The 19,566-nt window shown below is 42.7% G+C and overlaps 1 protein-coding gene across 1 annotated transcript in view; it reads left to right on the top strand.

The window, feature by feature from the left end:
- Positions 1-10,774: 10,774 nt before the first annotated feature.
- GSPT1 (G1 to S phase transition 1) overlaps positions 10,775-19,566 on the top strand; it is a 37,035-nt gene continuing 28,243 nt past the window's right edge. Inside the window, exon 1 of the mRNA XM_007939633.2 lies at positions 10,775-11,126. Coding sequence (XP_007937824.1) covers positions 10,775-11,126 — 352 coding nt within the window. The remainder of the gene's footprint in view (positions 11,127-19,566) is intronic.

The following is a 19,566-nucleotide window of genomic DNA, read 5'->3' as shown; positions in this document are numbered from 1 at the left end:
ACCATGGGAGAAAGAAGGGCTGTTTATGCACAGGGAGACAGCTCAGGGGGCAGGAGTGCATGGAGGGATGGACACAGGGAAGAGGTAACTATCAGGAGGAAGTGGGAGGGGAGCTATTGCATTGAAATTGTAGTCAATGTCAAATATATGTGAACTGCTGTATGGAAAGTGAATTTGCTCTGTAAATGTTCACCCAAATCACAATTAAAAAAAAAAAAAAAAGACATGGAAGTGGTATCTTCTTCTGACATCCTTTCACTTCACGAGAGGGAAATAGAGTCACCATCAGCAGCCCAAGGCTCATTCCTATTAGGCCAGAGATGCTGCCACCCTTCAGCCTTTTTGCCAACTCTTACACCAGCTGTCCCTCCCATGGTACTCACTACTTCTCTGCTAAGTTCGATAATTCATTGCAATGTCCACACAGAACTCACGACGATACTCATGATTATGTTTTTTTTAGGGAAGTAACAGGCTACAATTCAAATTCAGGAATGTGCTTAGGATACAGTTCTTTGATCAGGACAGGCTCCCTTCTGCTACACTCAGCTTTCTTGCTCCATGGTCAGGCAAGCTTGCCACTCTGACTCATGCCTCTTGGTTCTTCATCTGGTGGTCCCAGCTAGTCTTCTCTGCCAAGGAGGTCTACCACCAGGCTCTTGCATCCAAGGATACACTCCACTCCACCTCCAGCTCTTCTCTCTTAATGTCAGTGAGATCCCCTCTTCTGCCTCTGTTGTTGTTATTAGGTGCCGTCAAGCCGTCTCTGACTCACAGTGACCCTATGCACAGCAGAATGAAACACCGCTCAGTCCTGAGCCAGCTCCATGATTCTTACTATACTCGAGCCCATTGCTGCGGCCACCATGTCAATCCATCTCATTGAGGGCTTGCCCCTCTTTCGTAGACCCTCCACCTTACCAAGCATGACATCCTTCTCCAGGGAATGGTCCCTTCTGACAACACAACCAAAGTAGGTGAGACAAAGTCTGGCCATTCTCGCCTCCAAGGAGCATCCTGGCTGCACTTCCTCCAGGACAGACCTGTTAGTTCTTTTGGAAGTCCATGGTACTTTCAGCATTCTTTGCCAACACCACAGCTCAAAAGCATCAATTCTTCTTCAATCTTCCTCATTCATTGTCCAGCTCTCACATGCCTATGAGGCGACTGAAAATACCATGGCTTGTGTCAGGTTCACCTTAGTCCTCAAGGAGACATCTTTGCTCTGCAGCACTTGAAAGAGGTCCTTTGCAGCTGATTTGCCCAGTGCTAGGGAGGGAGCTCTGGTAGCATAGTGGCTAAGACACTTGCCTGCTAACCAGACAGCTGGCGGTTCAAACCCATCAGCTACTCCTCGGAAGGAAGGTTGGGCAATCCTACTTCCGTAGTGATACTGCCTCGGAAACCCAAGGAGGGGTCGCTATGAGTCAGGTTTGACTCGACGGCACATAACAACAACAACAACATACATCGTCTGATGTCCTGACTGCTGCTTCCATTGGTGTCGATTGTAGAACCAAGTAATGTGAAGTCTTTGGTAATTTCAATCTTTTGCCTCTAGAAGGGCTCATTTTAAGACCAACAGTGTAGCAAAATGAACCAATTCTCATACTAAAGTTCCATATACCTCATTTGAATGGTCCTACTTAGTAATCTGGTGGGAGTCACAAAGCCCAGGGTTAGAAAAGCCATACCAAGTAATTCACTGCACCACAGTGGTTAAGCCAGCGACTGCTCACAGAAAGGTCAGCAGTTCAAACCTACCAGCCGCTCTGTAGGAGAAGGATGTGGCAGTCTACTTCTATAAAGATTGCAGCCTTCCCCAAATACAGTGGCCATTAGATAACCCTTCAAATCTGGAACTGAACCCATCCTCAGGGATCACCTTTCAGGCAAACAGTGTTATTGTTGTTGTTAGGTGCCACTGAGTTGGCTCCGATTCATAGGGACCCATGTACCACAGAATGAAACACTGTCCAGTCCTGCACCATCCTCACAATCCTTGCTATGCTTGAGCCCATTGTTGCTGCCACTGTTAATCCACCTTTACTCCTTGACACATTACAGAGGTCTTTTGCGGTAGATTTGCCCAGTTCAATACAACGTCTGATTTCTTGACTGCTGCTTCCGTTAGTGTTTGTGGATCCAAGTAAAATGAAATCCCTGATAACTTCAATCTTTTCCATTTATCATTATGTTGCTTATTGGTCTAGTTGTGAGGATTTTGTCTTCTTTATGTTGAGGTGTAATCCACACTGAATATGAAGTCTTTGATCTTCATCATTAAGTGCTTCAAGTCTTCTTCACTTTCAGCAAGCAAGGTCGTGTCATCTGCATATACCAGGTTGTTAATGAGTCTTCCTCCAATCCTGATGCTGCCATATTCTTCATATAATCCAGCTTCTCAGATTATTTGCTCATCATACAGATTGAATAAAGATGGTCAAAAGATACAAGCCTGATTCACACCTTTCCTGATTTTAAACCATGAAGTATTCCCTTGTCCTGTTTGAATGACTGCTTCTTGATCAAAGTACGGTTCCTCATGAGCACAATTGAGTGTTCTGGAATTATCACTCTTCACAATGTTATCCACAATAAATTATGATTCACACAGTCAAATGCCTTTGCATAGTCAGTAAAACATAGGTAAACATCTGGTATTTTTTGCTTTCAGCTAAGATCCATCTGATACCAGCCAAACAAAAGACAGGCTAAAAACTAACGGTAACACTCATGAGGAACGTACTCCTCAGATCAGTCAATCCCAAGGGTGTAGGTGCCCAAAGCAAAGTTCAGGAGGCAGGAAGAGGCAGGAAAGAAGGACAAACGGAAACAGGGAACAGAGGGAGGAAGTGAAAGAGTGTTACACTGAGGGGATTGTGACTAATGTCAATCATCAAAATGTGAACAAATTGTTGAATGGAAAACTAATTTGCTCTGTAAACTTTCACCCAAAACACAATACAATTCTAAAAAAAAAAAAAAGGAAAAAAAATTACAGTCTTGTAAATCTCATAACAGTTCTACTCTGTCAAATAGGGTCTGTCAAACAGACCTATAAGACGCTATAAGGCCACTATGAATTGGAATTGACACAAGGGCAGTGGTTTTGGTTTCATAAATACTCACTACAGATTTACTACAATAAAAAAGTATATAAGTGAAGAGACACATAGGGTAAGGTCTGGGAGGGGTTGTAGCATGGAGCTTCCATGTCCCACAGAAGACACACCACCCTGTCCTGTACGTAGTCCCCAGCCTGGAAGCTCCCTCTGAGCCTTAGAGCTCAGGGTTGTTACTGATGTCACCACACAGTCTTGACAGATTACATCACACCTCCTGAGGTTTAGTCAGGATCAGGCCCCTAAGTGGTCCCTCCTGGTACAGTCAATCCCCACTTATTAGTTTCACTTGTTGGTCTGGCTCAAAGGAACTGAGAATAAAAGCCAAATAGCTTTCTGTAGGTGATTCTACATATCAAAGGTGTATTTAAAATATACCAAGACTCGAGTCCCACTCAGGACCAATTGAGTCAGAATCTCTATGGATGAGTTATATTTAAAGTTTCCCCAGGTAATTTTTTAAAAATTATTGTGATAAAATAGATATAACAAAAAAAATTTTTTGCCATTTTGACATCCGAGTCAACTGGCCTAACAACGTGTTTAGTGCTTCTGTTCTACCTTCTAGGTCATTGTGTAGTGCCTGAGGTCTTCAAAGCTTGCAAGTGGCCATCCAAGGCACAAAAGTTGGTTTCTATGGAGGTTAATTGCCTCCATGAACAACTGCCTTCTCTGCCCTGAGACCAGGGAAACTACATGGTGCCTGGTTACTATTAAGTAACGTTTTGATCAAAGATTCTGCAGAAGAATCCTGATCAAAAAGGGGAAAATACAGAACAGAATTTCAAATTCTCATGGACTCCAGGCTTTCTGGAGTCAAGGAGGCTGGATGAACCCCTGAAACTACTGTCCTGAGATAACCTTAAACCAAAAATATCCCCTGAAGTCTTCTTAAAAACCACACAGTAGTTTAGCTTAACTAGTAAACAATTCTACCTTGCACATTGGAGCTCTGGTAGCACAGTGCCTAAGGCATCTGACTGCTAACCAGAAGGTTGGTGGTTCAAACTCCCCGGAAGCAATTCACTTCCATAAAGATTTACCACCTCAGAAACCCATGAGGACTGCTATGAATTGAAACTGAATCGATGGCAGTGGATGTTTTTTCTTTTTTTTTTTTGTCTTGTTTATTGTCCTCTTCTAAAATCTATCTGTATGAGATCAAATTAACAACAGCGAGTCGAACAATAAGATGGGAACCTTAAAGGGCAGTGAGTTTATGTGAATGGGGAAGGAGTAACTCAGAAAGGAGGGTAAGAGTGGTTGTAGAACCTGAAGAAGTTGGTGAATTGGTGTATGTTTTACTGTGTATAAGGAACTCTGATGGCATAGTGGGTAAGGCATTTGGCTGCTAACCAGGTCAGTGACTCAAACCCACTAGCTGCTCTGCAGGAGTAAGAGGAGACGATCTACTTCTCTAAAGATTTACAGCCTTAGAAACCCAATGGGGGTCACTCTGAGTCAGAATTGACTCGATGGCAGTGAACTTCAGCTTGATCTCACACAGCATTATGTTGTGGAATTAAAATTTAATGTTTCAACGTGACAAAGAGAGGCCACCATTAAGACCAGTAAAAAGGCGGGCCCCAGTTCCTGGAAAATTACATCAGTCATCCACACTCCCGCCAGAAAACCAAAGTATGAACCCACCAATGACCTGTAAAACTATGTTAAAATAACCAATCACTTGTATTTTGTATTCGCGCCGAAATATAAACTGGCCTATCACTGGAATTCCCTTTGTCCACCCCTGTCCCCTAACCAATCCCTGATACCCTCACCACCCTCTCGTTCCTCCGCCATTTCCGAATATTTCTTTAAATAGTATGTGTGTTGGAAGCTCGGGGCTCTACTCCTCTGCCCCTGCGTGGGATATGAGTCGAGCCCCCGCGCGCTGGAACTCCGAATAAACTCCTCCTGCTTTTGCATCAAGAGACGTCTTTCCTGAGTGATTTCGGGTGGCGTTATCCCTGACTTGGGTTGGGGGAGCCCTGCCGTGGGGGGAACCCAACAATGTTTTCAAGATTAATCCATGTTGTAGCACTGCAGTACAATGAACTATTTAATATAGTCCTTCTGGCCATAGTCTTTGTGACTCACACACAATGATTGGGTGTGACCATGCAAATGAGACACTTGTGGCCCACCAAGGAGACTGGACAACTTGCTGTTAGTGCAAATTGTGATGGTTAAGGTTATGTGTCAGCTTAGCTGGGCCATGATTTTCAGTGGTTTGGCAGTTGTGTAATGATGTAATTGGACATTTAGGTAATGATGTAGTCACCCTCCGTCTTTTGATCTAAAGTAGTTGTCCTCCATTTTGTGATGTGATATAATTATCTTCCATTTTACAATGTGTTATAAATCCTAGTCCTATGCCTGTGGTTACGGGAGTGAACTGTCCATTATATTAATGAGGAAGGATTAGGGTAGAAGTATCTTGAGTCATGACCTTATTAGAGGGTGCAACTCAACCACCCTTAACCCAATCAGCACCCTTACCACCCTTATTCAAATCACACCCTTGCACCACCTTGCTCAAGTTAAGGGAATTTTACTTGAGGGTATGGCTTGCATCCAATATATATGAATGCTCTGGCAAAGTTCTGTGGATGCTGCATCAGGCTTGTCATCATCTGACCTCCGGTTTTTAGGACTTGTGCCGGTAGCCTATCACCTGGCCTGATAGCTAGCTGCAGCCTTGTGAGCCAGCAGTCTGTCATCTGACCTGTCAATTTGGCTTCAGCCCCCATAACCTTGTGAGACAGAAGAAGACCCTAGCCTGATGCCTCACTCACAGATTTGGCACTTGCAACCGCATGAGTCATTTCCTTGACAGTTTGTGAATTCTAAGATATGTTGGATTTTCAAGGCCTTGACCTTTCAGAAGCAGTGTCCATCCCTTCATACTCATAACAACAATGGAGAGGATTGCGCAGGACCAGGCAGTGTTTTGTCCTGTTGTCACTATGAGTCAGAACGAACTCAGCAGCACCTAACAACACTGTTGTTGTTGTTACTTGCCATCAAGTCAGATCCGACTCATAGCGATATCTCCTAGGATTTCCAAGGCGGTATCACTACATTAGTAGATTGCCCAACCTTCCTTCTGAGAAATGGCTGGGGGTTTGAACTGGTTAGCAGTCAAATGCCTTAGGCACTATGCTACCAGAGCTCCTAACATTGTACTTGTTGTTGTGTGCCATCGAGTCGGATTCGACTCATAACGACCCCTCCTTGGGTTTCCAAGGCAGTATCACTACAGAAGTAGATTGCCCAACCTTCCTTCCGAGGAGTGGCTGGTGGGTTTGAACCGCTAGCCTTCTGGTTAGCAGTCAAATGCCTTAGGCACTATGCTACCAAAGCTCCTAACATTGTACTAGGTGGCAGGAATGCATGACTAAGAAAAGATCCTGCCGTTCAATCGCTCAGTTTTTTTTTTTTATTAGGATTTGGGTGAAGATTTACAGAGTAAATTCACTTTTCATACAGCAGTTCACATATACTTTGTCTCATGTCATTGACCAAAATTTACAATGCAGCAGCTTCCCTCCCACTTCCTCCCCATAGTTACCTCCTCCCAGTGTCCATCCCTTCATACTCTTCTGCACCCTGAGAGGCCCATTGTCTGCCAACCCTGTATATGATCTTGGATACACTCTCCATTTAGACATACATAATTGTTTAGCTTGTTCACCCATCTATCCGTCCCTATACCCATGTTTGCTTTCATTGACAACTCAGTATTATATTTGCAAAGGGGTTCATATTTGTTGTTTGTACTGCCCATGTAACTCTCTCTGTCTTTCTCATCCTCAATGCTGCCATATTGGTCACTCACATTTGGTACATTGCCCTTCTCTTCACCCAAATCAATATTTATCTCTATTTATCTAACAGCATTCCCTCCCCTTCCCTCCCACCCCTGGTAACCAACAAAGAAAATGTCCTCCAATATATAAACCTTTCCTTAACTTTCACAATAACGGACTAATACAATATTTGTCCTTTTGTGACTGACTTATTTCGCTCAGCATAATGTCCTCCAAGTTCATCCACGTTATGCGGTGTTTTGCAGATTCTACATTATTCTTTAGCGTTTCAATTGCTCAGTTTTAACACAACTGTAATTTTCAAGGACTTCTCACTTTCTTGTTGGAGCAGTGTCTCAACTCTGGTAGATCAAGAATTTTGAAAATTAATAGCATGAACTCTTTCCTGAACATTCATAATTATCCTATTTGGGGACATGGAAGTGAAAGGCATCAACTGCTTTTCTAAGCAGACAGCCTTAGCAGTTTCTGCCTTTGTCTCTAGAAAAAACACCAGGGATGAAAAAACTCAGCTAATCTAATCAGATGCGAAGAACTAGCCTACCAGACTGCTATCATGAGTGTGCCAGGGGTAATACCCTGTGAAGTGTGGTGTCAGATGACAAAATGTTTGGAGAAGGACAGTGAGGTTCTCCATGCTAGTCTGCTGCATGTGTTAACATTTTCTTAGGAGTGGATTGGGGAGGGCAAATCTTGAGAAGGTACTTTCTCTATTTTGGGCATATTATATTTTCTTTTTGTTGTAAATATAACATGAAAGTATTTGTCTCATTCAGTGTCAATGCAGGTCTCTTGTAAATGCAAGAAGCTCTGGTTTTTATACCAGTAGTTACAGTCCCTGTAAATCTGAGGTCAGTCACTTAATACCAACTTTAAAATGGGTCATCCCTAAGAAGGATTCACTTGAGTCTTCAGGGAACTATATTAATAGGTTGTAACCAGAACTTCGTACTAAGCATAGGCATCCATCACCTAACATGGAAAAAAAATCTATGTCCATAATGTTTCAAAGCACATGGACCACAACTTAAAGCCAATGTCATTTTTAAGGCAGGTGTCTGGATTTTTTTTTTTTTTTTTAACATGTGTAGCATTCAACATCCCAAGTGATATCTGTGAAAGAAACCAAAAGCATTCAATAAAATATGCTGGTTTTATATTAAACAGAACTGCAAACCACTATAGAGTATGGGTTATTTTACAAGGTACATGATAGCTTCATTTTGACCTATAGGTCGTCCCCAATTTATGAGGTATTTGAGTTATGATGACTCACATTTACGACTGTACATCTTTTAAAGAGCTCTGGTAGCACAGTGTCTAAGGCATCTGACGGCTAAGCGGAAGGTTGGTGGTTCAAACCCACCAGCCACTCCATGGAAGCAAGACTGGGCAGTCTGCTTCCATAAAGATTTACTGCCTTGAAACCCAATGGGGGTTGCTATGAGTTGGAATGGACTCGATGGTAATGTTTTCTTCTTTATTTGGTACATATTTTTGTTAGTTTTTATTTATTATTGTGGTTTGGGTGAAACTTAACAGATCAAATTTGTTTTCCATTCAACAATTCTTACACATTTTGTTCCTAACATTGGTTGCATCCCCTCAGCATAACAGTACTCTTCCAGTTTCCCCGCTGGGCTCTCCATTCCACGTGTGTCCTTTTCTGCCCCTTGCCGCCTTCTATGCTTTGTTGCTTTGTTTTGGGGCAAATGCTGCCCTTTTCGGTCCTTTTCCTCAGGAGTGTAAATGTTCACTTTATCGCCCTGTTGGCTGGTAGGCTGCAAAATGATCCTCAGCAGTGGCGTTTACACACTTTGTCATTAGTAACATGTGCTACATACAAAGTAGCAGTGTGTAATTTGCTGACACTATCGTTCTCAGATGTTCACTTGCTGATGTTCAATAAAACCAAAACCAAACGAAACTCACTGCTGTCGAGTCGGGTCCGATTCATAGAAACCCCTCCTTTGGTTTCTGAGGCGGTATTAAGGAAATAGATTGCCCAACCCTCCTGCCAAGGAATGGCTGGTGGATTTGAACTGCCAGCCTTTGGGTTAACAGTCAAATGCCTGAGGCATTAGGTCACCAGAGCGTGCCAAACAGATTGCTAGATCTTTCTCCTGTAGGGTCACTGGGTTGTTTCAAACCACTAACCTTTCCATTTGCAGCCAAGTGCTTAAGTATTGTACACTAGGATGCAGATGACAAAAGGCAGTATTATGAAAACTAAGAAAGGTAATGTACTTCAGAACCTACCTGCAATAGAGTTGTGGGAATGGAACTTGTCAAAGTGGGGGACTACCTGTATTTCATTAGGGTGAGTTCTCTTTTATCTTTAAAATTAAAATTTACATCTGATCCAGATTTTGAACCGTGAGCTAATGTCATTAAGAAACATCCATTCCCCTTGCAACCACTTCTTTACTATGTAATTTCAGGCAGGTTCATTGCACTCTGACTAGACTACTTGTACAAAAACATCAACAATGTTTTTCTGTCTTGGGCTCCACATAGGTGAGTCGCAGGAAATTTAATTGGTACTTACAGCAACGTTGTTTTCCCACCCTGTGCAGTTCCACCTAATGGGAACTTTTGCTTTTAAATGCAACTAAATGTGAGATGTCAACATAAAGTACTACAGGAACATTTGAGAAAATCAGACCATTCAAAAGGAAACCACTCAACGTTATATAAGGAAGCTAGCTTGAACGCACCAAAACCCAGGTGGAGACATCGTTGAATATGGGAGTCCTGTTTAATCTGTAAATCCCTTTGCAGGGAGAGGGAAGGAATGGAAAACTTTGTGTAAAGGCTCTAAATGACTAGTCAACAGACAGTGAGTCACTGTAAGTTTCCAGTTAACAACCTCCTTGGCCAGGGCAGAGGCTGGGCCCTGAGAGCTTTACGAGCCACACTGCAGTTTGGTGTGATGTCTCACGGTTTTATGGCCTCTTCCACCAAATAAATATATAAAATGAAAGACGCTCTGCGGCGGCTTTGAAATATAAGGCAAAATCTGGCTGGGGGTAAGAGAAGACAGGTGGAGAGAAAGAGAACGAGGTAGAAAGACGCGGGCAGAGAACGCTGGAAGACGGGTGAAAGGACAGAAAAGGAATTTTCAAGAGTTCAGAGTATGTTTTCCACTTTAAAACTGCATCCCGTTTTCCCGAGTCCTACAAAAGAAGGATGAGTGGACCACTCCCGCGGGCTAACTCGCCTTCCTCCGCCTAGCGCCGAGTCGCTCCAGGGCCTGCCCCTGCCCCCACCCAGTGACAGGTGGGGCAGCCCAGCGGCGCCCAGACATCCACCTTCTCGCGGTGCGCGCCGGGAGCTGGAGCCGCTTCCGGTTGTACCCGGTCGCCGAACTCTGATTCCCATCGGCCTCCGGGAAAACCGCAGCAGGGTCGCGCGGGCGCTTTCGGAACTCGTAGTTCCGTGTTCTGCCGCGCTTCATAGCTAGAAATTGGGGAGGACAAGGCTGAGAACTACCGAGGCGAAGGTACGGGTGGCGGCGAGGGGTCAATCTGTGCTGGGCGTGGGGTTGGTGGTGAGGCAGTCGGAGGTGGTTGGGGTTGGGTGGGAGATCCGCTCGCACACACGAGGAGGAGGGTAGAGCCGCCAGCGCTGTCGTCGTCGCGGGTGCCGAGTCTGAACTGGAACTGCTGTCGCGGCGACGCTGGAGATTGTGTCGCTAGCCCCTGGCCCTTCTGCCTCACCGCCTTCCCTCGATCAGCGCAGCCTGCTCCTCCCCGGCCCGTCGCCCCCGCCTCCATTTCCCGCCCTCTCTTTACCACACACACGGCCCCCCCGATCATGGATCCGGGCAGTGGCGGCGGGGGCGGCGGCGGCGGCGGCGGGGGCAGCAGCGGCAGCAGCAGTAGCGACTCGGCACCCGACTGCTGGGACCAGGCGGACGTGGAAGCCCCCGGCCCGGGCCCGTGCGGCGGCAGCGCTTCCTTGGCGGCGGCGTCTGAGGCCCAGCGTGAGCAACTCAGCGCGGCCTTCAGCCGGCAACTCAACGTCAACGCCAAACCCTTCGTGCCCAACGTCCACGCCGCCGAGTTCGTGCCGTCCTTCCTGCGGGGCCCTGCCCAGCCACCGCCACCCTCCTCCGGCGCCGCAGACAACCACCACGGAGCCGGCAGCGGCGCAGAAGGCCCTTCGGGTAAAGGGCCGGGACGCGGGGCAACCCCAGTGGCGCGGGAGGAAGCCGGGCCGGGAGGGCGGGAGAAGCTGGACCAGGGGCCGGGACCCACATGCGGTGGGGCTGGGGGCGGGCGACGCGTCTCGCAGGGTCCTGGGAACGTGCACTAGAGGGGCCTGGTCGGCACGTGGGGCAGTGACAGCGACGCCAGGAGTCGGCAGTCCTGGGTGGGGCGGTCTGGAGCCCGGGGAGCCGGTCTGTCTGTGCGGCTGCGGCGGTGGGTAGGTGGAGCAAGGGGCTACGTGCCGGGGAGATCCTGTGGGGCCTGAGGCTCTCGGTTTTTCCTGGGGAGCCACAGTTACCTCCTAGGAAAGGGAACCGTGTGGGGCTGCTAGGGGACCGCGGCCGGCCGGTGCCACGAGGCCCAGAGGTGAACAGATGGAGCTGGGAGTCGGTCGAGAGGGCGTTGAGAGATCTGAGTTGCGGAGGATAAATGCTCGAGTTTTCCCTTCGCCTTAAGGCCTAGCTCAGCGTTCCCTTGCTGCAATTTCTGTTACTGAAACTAATATTACGTTTTAAATATCAATGGCACCGAACCGTGCTAAAGGAATCCCAAGATGCATTGCAGTCTAGTGATCGGGCAGAAACTGTTGGCTATCAATACAAAAATCTTTTCACCCTTAGCGTATTTTGTGCTTATAAAGTTCTTAAAGAGTCACAAAGTTAGGTTCCTCACTTAATACTAATGTGATAGGAAACGTTCATTTGTGTGTCGTTTTTCTTGAGTGGGATTTAAACTAAGGGAGTTGCCCTTTGTTAGTGACACGTTTAGAATTTGAATTGCTTTGAAATCGATTACGTTATTCAGGTTGCTCGGTACAACTCACCATGTCTGTATTCACGTGTCAGTAATCTAGTCTGTTTCTTCTGACACTTGAGCATTTGTTACAAGTTAATAGTTGTCACGTGGTTTTCTGACCATAGCTAATAGAAATACTTTATATAATTTGAAGTTAAGCCTTGGCCTTTAAAAATCTTCCTTATTTAACTGCTGCTTAAGTGCTAGCATGTTTTTAAGTTGCCTTTTTTTTTTTTTTCCCTGGGAATTGTCAGTATTTGATTATTTAGCCGGGTACTGGAGGGCTGGATCATAGACTATTCCGCCTCTTTGTAAGTGAGGCCGATTGTTTATTTCTCCCTTCAAAGTTCTGTATGGTATTTCTTAAGTAAGTGGACTACATAAAAGTGCTCTAAGCAGTTTAGTTTCTGCAGAAACTTTTACTACAGTTGGCTCTCTAGAGGCAAAAGGATATGGTTTTGAGAAGTACTTTGGTGATGTATATAATACATAGTTTGGATTTGGTTTATTGACTGGTATTTCTTATGCTTGTGGGGGTGGTGGTTTTCTTTTTGATCAGGGAAGCTTAGCTTTTATTTCTTTGCTTAGAGAGGAAACTTTGGCTACCCCAGCTAGTTCACTTAAAGGCTCCTAAGTGCCTGTTTCTCCATACCCTATCTTCCAAATTTCTTTAATCCAGTCATTTTCTTTCTTAGCCCTCCCTCCTTACTCTGGAGCCGCCAGCATCACTCTGACTAGGTTTTAGGATTTAATTTACAGCCTATCTAGCCATCAGCCATATAGTCATCAAGGGACAGCCATCCACAGAGCAGTGGCCTGGAATGGTCATGCTGAATGACCTCTTACAAAGGAGGACTGTTTTTTCTCTTCCTGACATTTGCAGTTTTAATCTTAATCCCTTTCTTTTTGACAGTACTAGAAATCAGAGAGACAAAATGTATAGGGAAGTGGTTGTCAGTAAGAAAACCCCCTACATGGTGGCCTTTTTTTTTTTTCCTTAAATCAGAGACCTCTTTTGGTGTTACTGACTTTAGACGTTGCTTCCGTAAAATATAACTTAATGTAAAAATGTAAATTAATGTTAAGAATTATATTGTACTAGGATGTCTATTTGGGGAAAAATGGAATTCCTAAATTGATGTCCAGAATTATGTGAGACTGTTGGATTACATATTCTCGCCCATTCAGGCCCATAAAATCCCACCATCAGAAAACTGCTTGGAAGAAGCAGGGGAAAAAATTGGAAATGGCACTTAGACCCGAACTTTTAAAGAGGGGAACATTAAGTTTGCATGTTCTTTTTGTTGTGTTGAGGAAATAGACACCAGGGCTTTCGTTTGTTCCTAAAGCCCTAGCTGAAATTTGTGGTGGGTGTGTTTCTAAACTAGGTAACAGGAAAGCTCTTTAAGGAGTCTAGATACCAAAGTGCTAGAATGACTTTTGAGATGTGTTCACCTGGGATGAGTATCTGTCTTTTCTCCTGAAACAGGCTGGGTAGTTATTCCGTTTTCTGTTTTAAATACCGTCAGTGCTGCTGCCAGCAGCAGCCATAGAGGAGGGTGGTTTCGCACAGTGTCATTTTCCTTCTGGGAATGGTCCTGGTTATGCCTGTCTCCAGCCACATCTCAAGTCACAAGTTGGGATTCAGTGTTGACTTTGTATCAGTTTGAAGTTGAAGAATACAGGTTCATTTACGTGTTAATGCAGTTCTCTCGAGATCCAGGTGAGTTAGGACAAGAGATTTTCTTTAAAATAGGGTTCCTGGAAGGAATGAGGGTGTAGACGATTTTCTCTGGTCAAATGTACATTTCAAGACCATATTATTTTCTGGGTTGAATGTTTTTGTTGAAACCATATATTTTCAGTAATGGAAGGCATTTTGAATAAAAAGAAAAAATTTTTCTTACGTAATATGAGTTTTGATATAATTAGTGGGGCATATATGTCCTGAGGGGTCTCTGGTGCTGGGGTTGGTTAGTGGGATGAGACTCGTTTCTTCAGATCTAGGCAATTTTACAGGCCCCCTGATCAGATAACAGCATGCACTAAAAGTGGGATAGCAGTTTCCCACTAGGCTCTAGAGGTAGAAAATATAGGCAGGGGTCCCATTGGTCACTAAAGGGTTAGGTTCCAATTTGCACCTAGTTCAGTATTGTTTAATGTTAGATAAGGAACTGGGGTTTAGCTGTTAGATAGTCAGGGTTACTTGTAAGTTTAGAATAGCCAGAATTTCTAAATTAATGGTGCAGTGTTCTTTCTAACATCCTACCCTCACTGCCCAAAACTCTGCCTTTAAAAAATGAGTTATATGAATCCACACAGCGGTACTGTGGCAGAAAGGCCTGGCAATCTGTTTCTATTTTTGAAGTAGAAAACTCTGTGGAGCAGTTCTACTGTGTAACACATGGGGTCACTATGAGTTGGAACTTACTCAAAGGCAACAGGCTTGGTATTTTGTTGTTGTTGTTGTCTAATATTAATATACTACATAACCATAGTACCATTACCCAAGTCAGAAAATTGATATTCATATACTAGTAATTAAACTACAAATCTTATTTGAATTTCAGGGGAAACAGTTACAATTCCTGTGCCATAAAATTCACCATTTTAAAGTGTACAGTTAAGTGGCATAAGTGAGCTTTTCAGGGCCACTAGGTAAAGAATGGCCAACATGAAAGTCCTAGGGGTTTTGTCCAGAGGGCTCTTCACTCTGTTAATGTGGTAAATGCCACCTGTTAAGGACTAGATGCTAGGTGAGGCTCTTGATTGAGATTTGTTTTTGATTTCCTAGAAGACTGCACTACCTGCTATAACAATTCTAATAGAAAGGTATCTTCAGGCTTCATTGGGTCAGTAAATGGAATAGAGTAGGAAGAAGAGATTAGTCAACGGTATTGTTCCTGGAGTGTCACTTGCCTTTAGTTATTTCTTTTCCTGCCTTGATTAACTGATGATTAGATTTTGTTGCCTGTCTCATGACGTTGCACATTTCAATGGGTTGATCAGTGAGCACAGGGAATAAGTGAAGATCTCAACTAGTGTCATGTTGAACAGTTGTTTGGAATTTTGATTGCAAAGAAAGGTAGCAACTCTTTGGAGCAGATTTGATTAGTACTGTTGGTATCACATTCTTTGGTTCTTATTTTTCACCTTTTCTGGAATTATATTGCATGAGAAGATAGCAATAAAAATTTGTCAGGGTGAGTTAGGGAAATTTAGGAAAATATTGTAGAGGACAAAGGTTAAACTTGGTTTTGTTTGGTGGAAGGAAATATCTTTAGGTGTTACAATTGTCCTTCCAGTTGAAAAGAAATTTGAAAACCTTTGGGGTGAGTTTAGCAGTACTGGAATGAATTTGTTGAGAGGTGAATCTCTGGTTTTCCTCAGATAAATGTACTATCAATTAGTTAACAAACATTTGCTTGCCTACAAAATGCAGGATGCTGTACTAGGCACATAAGGTGACACCAAGATGAATAGTCAACTTCTAGGAGTCTAGCAAGGGAAGTAGGGCAAATACCGTTTACTCTTAGTGAAGACACAGTATGCTAGGAAAGTCGTAAGAAGGCTGGCTATAGAGGGTTTCCAGAGTTGACAGGAGGAGGAACTGCTTACAGGTTTCCTTGTATGAACATTTCAATCTTAGCACTCTAATCATAAAACTAAATGTATGTCTATGTTCTGCTAAGTTTTATAATGTGTTACTTTGGGAAGTTTGAGACTGTGTGTTTTTAAAATTGAGCTATAATTCACACATCATAAAATTCACCTTACTTGTGTTCCAGTATTTTTGTTTGCTAGCTGTTTGTTAAAGTAAAGCACCAGTTACATTTTACTTGTTTTCTCTTTCATATAAAACAGCAGTGGATTTGGTTGCTGTGATTCTGGCTAATGTATCTACAAGGCATTTTAAGTCAGAATTGTATCATTATATCTGTGATTCTAAGAAATTTTGGAAAGCAAGACTCCGGCCCTCTCATTGGATTCTCTGAGGTCCTGAGACTCAATTTTTAGTTGTCAATTGTTGATTCATAAATGCTTCTTAAAATATTTTCCTTGTTTTTGATATTTTAACAAAATGGCTGGACTGTAGATATATTTGGTTTCTTCATAAAGAGCTTTGATCTAAGGAAGCCTGGTTGTTACAGTACTCCAGGTGGAACCACTTCCCCCGCATGAGTCTTCTTTCCAGGTGAGAAAAACACTTAGGAAGGATTTTCAGTTCAAGTTGCTGTAGAGTTGACTCCAACTAACAGTGACCCCATGTATGTCCAAGTAGTAGAACTTTGCTCCCTCTGTAGGGTTTTCTTTTTTTGTTGTTGTTGAGAATATACACAGCAGAACATACACCAGTCCAACAGTTCTCCATGTTCAATTCAGTGACATTGATTACATTCTTCAAGTTGTGCAGTCATTCTCACTCCCCTTTTCTGAGCTCCGCCTCCATTAACATTAACTCACTCACTGCCCCTTAATTTTCCTATTTAATCTTTCAAATTGCTATTGTCCGTTTGATTCCATGTAAATAGAACTTAAAAGACTATATACAATGCTTAAGGCAGATATTCATTATCTAAGCTAAATTGTTTAGTTTTAAGAAGACTCCAGGGGATACTTCTGATTGAAGATTTAAAGATTAATCTCAGGGCTATATTTTCAGGGGTTCATCCACCCTCCATGGCTCCAGAAAGTCTAAATTCCATGAGAATTTGAAATTCTGTTATGCATTTTACCCTTTTGATCAGGCTTATTCTATAAAATCTTTGATCAAAATGTTCAGTAATAGTAGCCTTACACTCTATCCAGTTGTGGCTTCATGGCAAAGAGGCATTTGTTCATGGAGCTCCTCAGGGTTTTCAATGGCTGGTTTTTGGTTTTTGGTTTTTTGGTAGTAGATCACCAGGCCTTTCTTCTGATGTACCTCTGGGTGGACTCAACCTCGATCCTTTCAGTTAACAGCCAGCTGTGATACCACCAAGGGACTCTTACCAAGGATTACCCACGCATCTTTCACTAGCCTTAAGCTTCATTCTAAGTAGATAATTGATTATATTCACTTCACTTGGGGGGCAGTGCATACTTTAGAATGCAACTGGGGTAGCCTGTTTCAATCACCTGGTTGATTATTTCTGTAGAACTTTAGTGTGCTACTAAGCGACCTACATCTGTTATCCTTTGGGTGGCTGATTTTGGTAGCAGAAAGATGTGTTCTGTTATTTTTGTACCTTACTGGGGCTGTTGAAAATACTTTTGGTTTATGTATTTAAAATATATTTCATTATTTTTGAAGTAGATGGAATATAAATTGTAAGACCCTTTTTTAAAGTTGTTTGAAAAATAAAGTGGAATATTGTTACTCTACAGATAGATTGGTATGTGACTTAATAAATTCACAGGTTCTTCGACTGTGAGGGCTGGAAATGACCCTAGCAGTAATATAGTTGCATCATTTTCTCATCAAGAAACTGAAGCCTAGAGATGCTAAGTGAATGCCTAAGGTCACTCGTAGAGTTAATGATACAGTTGAGTCTAGAATCCAGATTTGCCAACTGCTAGGTTAGTGCTGTTTCTGCCATACCATACTGTTTAATAATGGAAATAAGGGCATGCCTATAGCTAATTACCACCATGCTGAGTGCCATAACCAGCATGGGTTTTCTGAGAGAGGAGCCCTGGGATTTTTTGCCTTTCTTATGTTTTGCTCTTAAAACTTTTTGTAATTATTATGGGGCTCTGAAAGGCTTGTAGTAATTACTACATCTTATTTAATGGCTTGAGGTATAGATACTAGCATGTAGCTATTAAGACTGAAGAACTGAATTTTTAATTTAATTTTAATTTAAATAGTCGTATATTTTTAATCTCATTTTTTGATAAGCTGACAAAGTAGGATTTTCCATGTTGAAGTCCTTTGATCTTTGATTAAATCTCTAATTTCATTTTTAAATGTTTTATATATATATATTTTAAAATGAGGTAACATCTTTGTTTTCTGAGAAACGTCTGGGTGGGTTTGAACTACCAACGTTTTGGCTAGTAGGTGCTTAACCACTTGTACCACACAGGGACATCCCAATAAAAATGAGTTGTAATTTGCTACTCTTACCCTCCACCCCCAACACTATATGCACTCGTCCTTTCTATCCTCATCTGGCCCATTAAGATACTCACTTTAAAATTAACCATTTTAAAGTAAACAGTTCAGTGATATTTAGTACATTTATAACATTGTACAACCACCACCTCTTACTTAGTTTCACAACATTTCCATCTTTCCAAAAGGAAATCTCATACCCATTCAGTAGTCATTCCCCATTGCCCCCTTTCCTGTGCCCTGGCAACCATCAGTCTGCTTTCTATCTCTATGGATTTACCTATTTGGGATACATCTTATAAATGGAATCATTCAGTATATGACCTTTTGTGTCTGGCTTCTTTCACCATGATCAAATGATAAATAATAATTTCAAGACCCAGGTCATCATCTGTGTTAAAAGTGTAGGTTGTGATGTGGTGGCCTGATTGTCTTCTGGTGAAATCTTTTCACTTTTTGTTTTACAGTTTGGTTGTAATGTATCTAGTATCACAGCCAGTTCATTGTTGTTGTTGTTATGTGCCGTCAAGTCGGCCCTGACTCATAGTGACCCCTCCTTGGGTTTCCAAGGCAGTATCACTATGGAAGTAGGATTGCCCAACCTTCCTTCCAAGGAGTGACTGGTGGGTTTGAACCGCCAGCCTTCTGGTGAGCAGTCAAGTGCTTTAGCCACTATGCTACCAGAGCTCCTAGCTGACAAAGTAGGATTTTCCATGTTCATTAATCCTCCTTTATCATAAACTATAGTACTTGTTCTTCTTTTTAAGTTTGGGTATGGCACTTGTATTCATTGTTACTCTGACAACTTTTCCCCACTTTCCTTTTTAAAACACCTGATAAGGGTTTGTTTCTGAAAATATGAAACCATAATTTTATTCATTGGGAGATTTTCCATCTTCTGTTTTGCTAGCATTTGTGAATTGTGCAGGACTTGAAATATCAAGCCCGAATGGTGGTCAGTTTTCTAACCAGGACATTGAGTTTAGTAGAATTCTAAGCCTAGCCTCATTAATAGCCAGTGCAGTCTCGATACCATCATCTTCATTAATGAGAGCTGAACAGGGAAGGCTTGTTTGTGCATGTGTGAGGTCTAGGTACAACTATATTGAGAAGTTGAAATTTAAAGAACATCTGTCCTATCTGTTATGCTTCTGGTTTATTATTACAAAAACATCTGTTCACAGATTTGCCAGCATTGCCACTGGGTTTATAATGACATCAGTGGTCTGAATGTTTCATAGAGAGCTTTTTTCCATTATCGTCTTATTCTTGGGCCTGTTAATATCACTATCATCATGTGTATATTAAGCAAGTCATTGGCTTTGGGTACTTAACTATATCTCTGCCTTTGTAAGTTTTACAATCTTTTAAGACTTATTATAAATGTAGGACTTTTTTTTTTATAGTTCAAATATATATATATATTTTTTTAATTAGGATTTGGGTGAAGATTTACAGAGTAAATTCACTTTTCATACAGCAGTTCACATATACTTTGTCTCATG

Source organism: Orycteropus afer, unplaced genomic scaffold (genome assembly GCF_000298275.1).
Source record: "Orycteropus afer afer isolate SDZICR_OR568_19922 unplaced genomic scaffold, OryAfe1.0 scaffold00061, whole genome shotgun sequence".
Classification (NCBI taxonomy): domain Eukaryota; kingdom Metazoa; phylum Chordata; class Mammalia; order Tubulidentata; family Orycteropodidae; genus Orycteropus; species Orycteropus afer.
The sequence above is the reverse complement of the archived record's forward strand: the minus strand, read 5'-3'. Positions and strand labels throughout refer to the sequence as shown.